The following is a 9,781-nucleotide window of genomic DNA, read 5'->3' as shown; positions in this document are numbered from 1 at the left end:
GGGAATAGAGAAAAGGAGAGGGAAGGAGAAGAGAAGGGGAGCGAGAGAGAGAGATGAGAGGAAAGTAGAGGCAATGAGGCAGAGGGGAGGAGAGAGTGAGTTGGTGATATAAAGCGAGGAGAGGAAGGAGAGGGGGAGAGAAAGACGAAGGAGTGTGAGAAAAGGAGAAGGAGAGAGAGGAGGGAGGGAGAGGGAGAGAGAAAAGGAGTCAAGTGAGAAAGAGGCAGAAGAGGAGGGAGAGAGAAGGAGAATTAAAGAGAAAGGGAAGAGAGGCAGGGGTGAGGAGGGAGGAGAGAGAGAGAGACAAGACGTGAGGGCAAGAGAAGGAGGGAGAGAGTGGGAAAATGAGGGAGAAGGGAGAGAGAGGAGGAAAAGAGGGCAGAGAGAGCAAATTAAGTGGGTTGTGGAGAAAGAGAGGAGTGAGAGAGAAGGACCGTGGGGAGTAGAAGATAGAGAGAAAAGATGGAGGGAGAGAGAGAGAGAGAGAGAGAGAGGGGAGACATTCTCATTTACTCAATACATCACAATCGAGACAAATCATCCTGTCGTTTTTATAGAGACGTCCTGTCGTACTTGTAGTTTAGACCTCAACAAACACGTTCAGAATCAGTTTAATCGGTTCATATTTCAGTCTTCTCTCTCAAACGTTAAAGCTCCCGGGACAAAAACTACAAAACATGTGCCGCAAATCTAATAGAAATACTCAAATTCATTTAAAAAGAAGAAGAATCCTATTGATAAGTCGTTATAACGCTGCAGTTCTCATTCAAAAAGCTCAAGTATGAACTTCCTGAATGTTGAATACCTCCTGTTGTTGTTGTTGTTGTTGTTGTTGTTATTGAGCGTAAAACAAAGGGTAAAATTCAGAAATCCCAACAATTATCACAACGTCGAAGATCTTTCCATTTACCGTATTTTCCGGACTATAAGTGGCACCGTAGTATAAATCGCACGAGCCAAAAAATGCATAACAGAGAAGAAAAAAACATATATAAGTTGCACTGGAGTATGAAATGCAGTTGCAAGTGTGAAAATAACAAATAATATCACATATAAGTCGCTCCGGAGTATAAGTATATAAGTATAAATATAAGTATAAGTCGCACCCCGGCCAAAACTATGAAAAAATTTGCGACTTATACATCGGAAAATACGGTATCCAAACATGGGACGGGCAGAAGAAAAAGAAGCAGCACAATTACACCCATTTAATTCACTGGAAATCGACTTTTCTCAGTCAGTTCTGTCTTTAAAAATGCATCAATCAAAAGCACGGTCGGCGGGACGTCTTGACCGCCGCCGTCGTAACGTGGACAGACTTCCAAACCAGCCCTAAAAACCCCTAAAACTGTCCAAAGATGCCAGTTACTTAATCCTTATCACGCCGATCCTTTCCTTTTATCCGTCCTGCGAGATACCGGGACTGGACCGGGGGTCAGATTTTACGTGGATCCGCCCGTGTCACCGCGAGACCTCCCCGTTGGGACGCTCGGGACTTTGAAGTTTTATGCATCCATCTCGTCCCTCGGCGTAATGGTCGTCCATAAAGAAAGACAACACGGCGCTCGTAAGCACGTTTATATGTTTAAACTATAAAGAGCAAAGGGAAAACATGAAGGGAATGTGGCCATGTCAAAGGTATCAGTGTTGGCTCTTAAAAGTGCACGTAAAAAAAAAAACTTGATAAACAAACAGGAACGGGTCCAAGTGGAACCGCCGAGGTCTCATTCGAGGCGCTGTGTTGTTGTTTTGAAATGACAAACAGTGAACGCACAACGGGACGTCCCGCAAAGACATTAAATACAAACACAAATCATCTTTTAACTTAATTAGGGAGCAAAATGACAGTTGAGCAAAGTATGGTCATTTGAAGCACAAAAAAGTGGCTTCTTTAATTAAAATTGTTTGTACTAGGTTTGAAAATGGAAATATCAGTATATCATGATGCTAAATTTGGTGAAACAGTATCGATATTGTGTGCTGCTGTATCGATATAAGATTCAGAGTCATTTTTTGTTCAGAGAAAGGAAACATTCGTCACTGTTTGGATGATTAACATTGGTGTATTTCATGTTAAGTTTTAAGAAAGAAAACAACTTTAAACAGTTAAAATGTATTGGCTATAAAAAAGATAAAAGTTTTACATCATACATAGAATATCACAAAAAACACATCGATTATCGCATGTATCGCAATATCGTATCGAGAGTTGTGCATCGCGTTTGGATCGTGAGGGACCCTGTGATGTCCGGCCCTAGTTTGTCGAATTTTGGTGATTTGGTTTGTAGAATCTTGGTTATTTATCAATCATAAAGGCAAAAACAAATACGTCACAGTGATCAGACCCGTATCCCAAACTCATGGACTGAAAACAAAACATTATTTGTGACGTGATCGATCTAAAGGACGGTCGAAAATAATCAGAGCAGTAAATAATCGTGGTCCTGATACAGTCGTCCCATCGCTAAACATGATACAACCTCTGCATTACCAAATTGTTTTGTATTAATTGTGTGAAACGGTCATTGTTTACGCTGCTCATTCGTCAAGAGGAGGATTTGCCATTTGCTTGTCCCCATGAAGCCCGGGATGTTCCACCGTATGGCATTAAACGTCTCTTTTTAGCCAAGGAGCCAAGCAGTCGACGAGTTCAGGCCAAGATACAGGCAAGATCTGTGGAGAGGCGTGCCTGCTTGTCAATGCCTTTATTTAGCGATTTAATAAATGCCAGATGAAGTTTAATACCACACCACTAATTACACCTTCTTAAAATTAGACACTGGTTATAGGCAAAAAATGTCCTTGAAATAAGTGAAATTAAGTGAATTTCAATCTACCCAACCAACGAAATGGGAAATTATTGAAAAACTCCAATGTCCAGCGAGACAAATAAGGATACAGCAACAAAAAAAACATGAGAAAATGTCTGTGCTGCTACTAACGCGACCGTCTTTTCCCTGACAAATCAGAAACAAAATTGTGGTTTAATAGAGAATTTATTGTCAACATTTTTCTGAATCTGTAAATCTCAACTTTGATTTCTGGTTATAGAAACGTGCGTGGCGTAACAGTGTTATAGCGTCTCCCTTCACAGTCGGCGGCTCGTGTGTGTGCACCGTGTGCCTCTTTTGCTCTTTGACTGAGTGGAAACCCCGTCTGAGTCAGGCCCCGCTTCCTCCACGGACAAACGCCACCTCTTTATTGACTGCCCGCCTACATTTTGGCTCACGCTTTATTGCAAATGTATGATATTTACATGATAAAGCCGGTTAACGTTTGGGTCAAGGTTTGGGGTTATCATTCAGCAACTTATTAACTCATTCGCCCAAAAGATGTAGATTGCCGAGCTCTAATGTCCTCATCGGCTGAAGCCCGGGCCTCCTGAAAACATTTGGCACTATTTCACGCCCATTTACGCTTTCCGAGCCGAGCTGGACTTGATAAAGACTGGGATATCCCGTTATAAAGAGCAATGGGGGCTGTAGTTTGTTCCTTTGTGGTCGCGTATCACCGTCTAAACTCACAAACGTGCACAGCGCTTCAGTCTTTCAACACAAACGCTCGCTTTTTCTATGATCGGCGCGGCTCTAACTGTAAAAATATATTCTCAAATAAATAAATATATAACTATAAATACACGTATGTGAAGTGAATAAATAATTTCTTTTACACGTCGCTCTTTTGCCTCTTGTCAGAGTTCAGCTGCGGGTTTCCTTCAAGCTCCGCGCTCCCGGGGTCCGGAGTCGGAGGGGCCTCTCGCCTTGCGCTCGCGTCCTTTCCTTATACATCCGAACCCCGGGTGGAGTTAGCGTTTTCTCATTTCTCTTTCAACTCCCCTTTGCGCCGAAACAAACGCACCCTCAATGCAACAGTATTTGGACACACTACACTGTCTTCCCGGCCCGTTGAGAGATGGCCCTTTCGCATTCCTCCAAGGGGCCCCCGTTGGCTCTTTCCCCGTCGGTTAGTAGCAAGGCAATATCCTCCTTTTGCTGCTACCATCTTATTCCATGTCAGGCCGGCCCCCGTTCGTTTGTGGTAACTCCTTTCGAAAGACCTCCGCCACGTTTCAGCTGTGTCCCAGGATATCCCTGTACAGTTCGGGCACGCGGTCCGGGTCCACGGGTCTCGGCAAAAAGTGTGTGAATTTCTGGTGCCGCCTGGATTTGGTCCCGTCTCGCGGCGTCCCGTCCTTGTTCAGCGCCACAAAGTAACGTGTCCCCCTGTCCCCGTTTTTGTACAAGTTGGAGGAGTACGTGTTGTACCAGTTCTCCTCGAACTGCTCTCGGAACACGCACTCCGACGTGAGCTTCTCCTGGGGAAGGACAGAAGAGGTGTAAAGACGCGTGTTCGTGGGCCACAAGAAATGGACCGAGCGATCCTGAATTATAGTGATATAGTGGTCAGGGAGTTCGGACGTGGTGTTCCTGCCCACTCGTCTTGCAGAAGAGGTGTTAAAAAGTTGTTCTGATGTATTAATATTAAGAGTGCGTTCACATTTGCATATTAACATCAAAATTGTGGCTAAACAAGGGCTAAATCTGAAACTAAACCTGGACTAAACAAGGATCAGAACAGGGTCAAACCAGGATTAAAATGGGCAGTGGAAGCTTTAACAACAGGAGTGTTTTGCACAGATACAGCACAGGCAAATTAGAATAACAGTTTTATTGGAAAAAGTGTTGTACATACTGATCCATAAAGCTCCCCCTTGTCGTTCATGCCCAGGTACAGGCCACTGTCCACTCCTTTAATGCTGATCAGCCCCACAGCCAGGCTTATGAACTCCAGGATCCCTGAGAAAGAGAGAGGTAACAGTTCAAACGTGGCTTCAGATGAAAGCACATTTCAATGGGACTGATAAGGCTGTGGTTTAATGCATCAGGTATCAAGGCTGAGAACTGTGAATGGACAACAGAGGGCATTTATTTATCCAGATCCTGCAAGATCATTCGCTCAAGCTCTTTGGTCTTACGCAGAATTTACTGTTAAAAAGGATTATTTATCAGTTTTGCACCTTTTATTCGACTTGAAGAAGAAGAAAAGATGTTTGTTAATTATCTGCACAAACTGGACGATACAAAGTGCAATAAATGACAGATTTTACAACAAAAAAGGTGGTAATTATTGCTGCAAAGAAAGGTCCGTACCACAAAATGCATGCATAGGAATATTCATAGACGATCCAATCCTTCTACATAATGTTGGCTCTTTGTCTATTTCAATTGATCAAAAGTTAACTCCAGTCTTTTCATATTGGGTCTATTTAATTATGGAAAATATATTGCATATTGACATGTCCATGATCAACCCACTTATAGATGTCATACATTCATGCATATAAAAAGCTACAACGCATAAAACAGTTACCAAATCTGCTGTGGTCCTTCCTGGTCCCCTGCACTGTCCCATCAGGAAGTATCTCCAGGTGAAACCCAGTTCTGCAGTAGAGCTGCCGCCGCCTCAGGATCCCTTTGAGGTGCGTGAGATCCGCCGTGGTACCGCGGTAGAGTCTGTCCCCCGACACGAGGTGGTCCCCGAAGAGCGCGGGGCCGTCCCCTTGCAGCGCGGGCAGGTAGTAATGAGACCCCACCTGCGGCAGCCCGTCCACACCGTGCAGAACGCCCCCGACTTCCCCCAAAGACAGCGCGACGGGGCCGGGCGCAGCTGCTGCCATCGCCACCCCGGTGTAAAGTTCAATTAAGGCGCGTATGCAACTCCCTGGCACCGACTATTGCATGTTCCACCCGCGACAAGGCGCGTTCCTCTATTCAACATAAGAAAAGGAATTAAGAAAACGCAGCAGAAACGCTTTGGCCGTCACGTTTTATCCATCAATCCAAGCGATATCCAGCCAGGTCATGTGCAGAGAGGTCCATGAGCGCAGGAGCAGAGGCGCACGAGCAGCGCGCAGGTAAAACGGCGCTCCTGGAGTGCGGTGGGAGTGAGGCAGGTGCAGAACCACAGGGCGCAGAGGGGCGGGGCGGCCGCTTCAGACGTGCCCTGGCAGGGACTCACCTCCTGCTCCTGAAGCGGAAAATAAAAGGTAGAGAACAGACGCGGGGAGGAGGAGGAGAGAGGAGCGGGAATGAAAAAGCCTCAGCACAATATAGCTGCTTTATTGTTCCTCCATGCAGGCTTTATTTGTAACGTTTTTGTGTGGATGAATGCTCTTTATAGTGGTTAAAATAGAGGGGCAAACGGGCACTCCGATCTTGTGCAACCAGGTGAAGGATAACATAATATTACATGACATCACAACTTTTTTTGTATGTTTTAATTGTAAGCTTCACCGTCACAAGCCATAGATTTTCACTTATCTTAAGCCTTTATGTTTTTCTTCTTGAAATGAGATCAATAAAGACAAATAAAATGGCTTTGTGGCATTTTGAGCCCTATATTTACATGAGCCAGACTCTCTGTTTGTGAATAATTGCAAGTAAGTACAACGAAGTGGGTAGTTGACATCAATCGCAAATGGCTCCTTATAGCTGTCTTAAGTAAATTAACTGACCACAATAATGAATAAAACATAGAATATTTGATACATTTGATTTATTCCACAATTTTGAGGACATTAATAGCAGGAGAATAGATACATGCAATAAAAAACAAGAAAACTAGCCATTACAATTGGGTTAAATCAAACACAACACTGTTTAAAATAATCCCAAGGCTACAACACTATTATGTATATATGTTTATTATGGGCATATACAGAACATAAAGCAGCATCATATCTGACATCGTTTGGTATTTAAAGTGGACAATTTATTGATCTGCTTGGGTGAGGGTACAGTACAGTACAGTACAGTGTGTCTCTCCGGAGGGGCGCACATTTCCACGCTACACCCGCGCGCCTTTGACGCTCCCACGGCTTCTCTCGCGTGCTTTCCTTCACACGGAGCTGAGAGTAAACAGCCATGGCCGCGCTGCGCAGGACCGTCCTGTCTCTGGCTCACAGCGCCAAGAAAACCGGGGCTTTTTCCACGTCCACCGCGGGAAGACAACGGGATTCGACGGCGACAAAGGTGGTGAAAGCCGCGGCGGCGCTGGGGACGTGTGTCACCGCGGCGGGCTTCTGTTTTTACTACACCCGCGGCTCCGAGGAGGGCAGGGGGCGACGGGGACCGGGACTGACCGAGACCGGACTCCTGCCCTCGGTCTCAGCCGCTGACCAGGTACACGGGGCTCGGGTTACTTCACTCTCATCACTCTGACCACGTTCATATTTCAGAACAAAACGACACGAATTCGGGCTACAAATGCAATTTCACTCTCGAGCATCTGTTATCGGTGGTTGGCATGGTGATACGTTTGCGTTGCCACGGGATATATAACGAACAGCCGACACGACACAGCCGTATCAACCGTTCCACAGCAACGACGTTCGATCGCCAAAAGGAACTGTCCGTCACGTTCGGTGCTGAAGGGCGTCCCCGGTCACGTGGCACAATAAAAAACGCCGAAGACCGGTCTAATTATAGCCGTGGTAATTGGGTCACGTGATTTACGCTTCGTTGTCAGCCACTGTAACGTGTATTGAAGATGAATCGTGCTCGTTTTGATTGAACGCGTCCTCTTTATCAGGGGTGAAAGCCGCGTTTGTCTGTGGCGGGAGCTGATGTGCAGTGTCTCTCTGGAGGGGGGCGCACCGTAAACAAACTATTCAAACAAATCGATTCCTGACTCGGCCCGGTTTGTTTTGAGCATCAGCGTTAGTCAAAGCAATATTGGGGAAATGATCAAAAGGGCAGTTTATCGTCCGCTTCAGGGTCGGTACTGACTAGAATACTTTTGTGAGAAAAGGCCTGAGTAGAACAGATTCAGACTTCATCCATGGGTTTCAGAATTGGGAAAAATTAGGACTGTAGCGATTCACGGTTTAAAACAAAATATCAGATCTTTTGAATGGGAAAGAACAGAAATGCCAGTGTATAACCACTGTGTAAACATTAGCACAATTTAACAGTCCAAGCAGCAGCATCAAGGGCACAACAAGGACATAAAGTCACATATGTTTATGTCCTGTTCATTCTTATATTGTTATTGTATTTGTGGGGTGGTCTTTATCCATGGGAGACGCCAGAGACTGGAGCCTTTTGGGTTTTAATACTGTACTTACTGTGAAATAGTGGTCCAAAGTAAGTAAAAATGTATGCACTTTACTTATGTACTTTTTACAGTGGATACGTTTACTTTTACGTCACAACATTTGAGGGCTGCAATCTGTTTTTTCGACTCCACCACATTTTTTGACTGGACTCAAAAGTTACAGTTCTTTTTCTTTTGGTTTTAGACGTGAGATGTTTATATTTTTAGTTTATGGAGACTTCTCCCCTAAAATATTAGTTCAAGTTCGAGTTCAAGTTCAGGCAAAAAACCCACATACAAACAAAATAAAATAGCCTATATGAATAAAAATTACCATAAAAATGATGATATTGATTCAGTTGCATCTGATGACCAAAATCAGTATAATTCTTTAACAAGATCTCAATTTAAGGCTTTAATAGTTCTTAAAGTCTGTGTGAATACATGCTTTATACATCATAGAACAGAATCTTTACACTACATATTTTATCTATTAAATGGTGGAGCTGATTTCTTGCTCACAATTCTAGATCATTTATATTACATGCTATTATATCCCACAAAACTGTCTATCTATCTATCTATCTATCTATCTATCTATCTATCTATCTATCTATCTATCTGAATTACAATGTTTAACCACAACGTATCATGGCCAAAGAACACAAGTATAAAGTATCTATAACAAGTCTTACAAATGACAGACTAAACACTGTGATTTCTGTCCGACATGCCTGAAATTGCTGGACAAATCGATTTAAATTTGCGACACATGTAAAGGACATTGCACAGTGTCTTAAGTCGACGCAGGCTAATCCTCAGAGTCGTCCACAGCCGGCAGCAGGAATCCGGGACACGAAACCGGACACCAGAGCCAGACGGAGGGGCGAGTGGAGATGAGAGGTGGGGTAATGGTCAGGCACAGGGGGGCACGCATTCCCCCGGGCGTCTGCTCTGTGCCCACTAAACCTGGACCAGTGCCGCCTCACAGAGAGATCCACTCTCTCCACACTGCCCCGGCCTCTGATCTGAACATTTGTAGGGACATTATCTACCGCACGGCAAAGAAAAAAATAGGCCCAACAAGACTCGCACGCACCCCATGACTGAGGTACTGTCCCACGAGCCAGGTTTTTTCCACCGCAAAAAAGCCTTGAATCGGTTTTGTATCAAGCATCTTTCAGACGGCATTATCGCTGATGTGAAATTAAACATGAACTTGTTAAGGATCAGTTTTCCACTTGTGTAGCTGAAAATAATAATAATAATAATAAATATAGCCGCAAGCGGCAATGATCGGCCCTCGCCACGCCGCCGCCACGCCGCCGCCACACCGCCGCCACGCCGCAAGAGGAGGGGGCGCTAACGCGCCCCAATTGTCCTTTTATTACGCCTACTGCTGAATCTGTGACGCTGTCACATCTTCTCCCCTTTGTTTTACCATCAAAAAGCAATTTTATTTTGAATTCTTGGCAAAATGTGCGGCTTTGCCGCACAGACACCGTGACTCTTTGAATGAAAATGTGGATAACTTTTGATGGTCCACCCCTGAAGATGAGTCTCACCAAATTTCAGGTTAATAGGGCTGACGCCCTGGGAGGAGTTTGTGAAAGTCTAAAGTGTAAACATGTTCTGGCGATTTCCCCATTGGAATAACATGAAAGGTTTCGGTCATCGTTACGGCAAC

General features: G+C 44.6%; 2 protein-coding genes across 3 annotated transcripts in view; one reads left to right on the top strand and one right to left on the bottom strand.

Moving 5' to 3' along the window:
- Window positions 1-4,069: 4,069 nt before the first annotated feature.
- Window positions 4,070-5,779, bottom strand: fgf20b (fibroblast growth factor 20b). Its single transcript, XM_072433909.1, has 3 exons — window positions 5,371-5,779; window positions 4,693-4,796; window positions 4,070-4,315 (listed from the first exon to the last, which is right to left on the bottom strand). Exons 1-3 carry the CDS (start codon window positions 5,675-5,677, stop codon window positions 4,070-4,072), a joined length of 657 nt encoding a protein of 218 aa, XP_072290010.1. The 5' UTR covers window positions 5,678-5,779.
- Window positions 5,780-6,878: 1,099 nt separating this feature from the next.
- The window catches only part of micu3b (mitochondrial calcium uptake family, member 3b), a 36,365-nt gene continuing 33,462 nt past the window's right edge, over window positions 6,879-9,781 (top strand). For both annotated transcript variants that reach the window (XM_072439895.1, XM_072439894.1), the window contains exon 1: window positions 6,879-7,181. In XM_072439895.1, the coding sequence (XP_072295996.1) occupies window positions 6,924-7,181 (258 nt within the window). In that variant the 5' untranslated portion in view covers window positions 6,879-6,923. The remainder of the gene's footprint in view (window positions 7,182-9,781) is intronic.

Source organism: Eucyclogobius newberryi, unplaced genomic scaffold (genome assembly GCF_026437365.1).
Source record: "Eucyclogobius newberryi isolate DKJ021-1_F unplaced genomic scaffold, fEucNew1.0.hap1 SCAF_11, whole genome shotgun sequence".
NCBI lineage: Eukaryota > Metazoa > Chordata > Actinopteri > Gobiiformes > Gobiidae > Eucyclogobius > Eucyclogobius newberryi.
The sequence above is the reverse complement of the archived record's forward strand: the minus strand, read 5'-3'. Positions and strand labels throughout refer to the sequence as shown.

Coding starts and splice junctions, on each gene's coding strand:
- fgf20b (XM_072433909.1), bottom strand. CDS start 5,677: ATGGCAGCAGCTGCGCCCGGCCCCGTCGCGCTGTCTTTGGGGGAAGTC. Junction 4,797..5,370: donor GAAGGACCACAGCAGATTTG/GTAACTGTTTTA, acceptor TCTCTTTCTCAG/GGATCCTGGAGTTCATAAGC. Junction 4,316..4,692: donor AGGGGGAGCTTTATGGATCA/GTATGTACAACA, acceptor GTCCTTCCCCAG/GAGAAGCTCACGTCGGAGTG.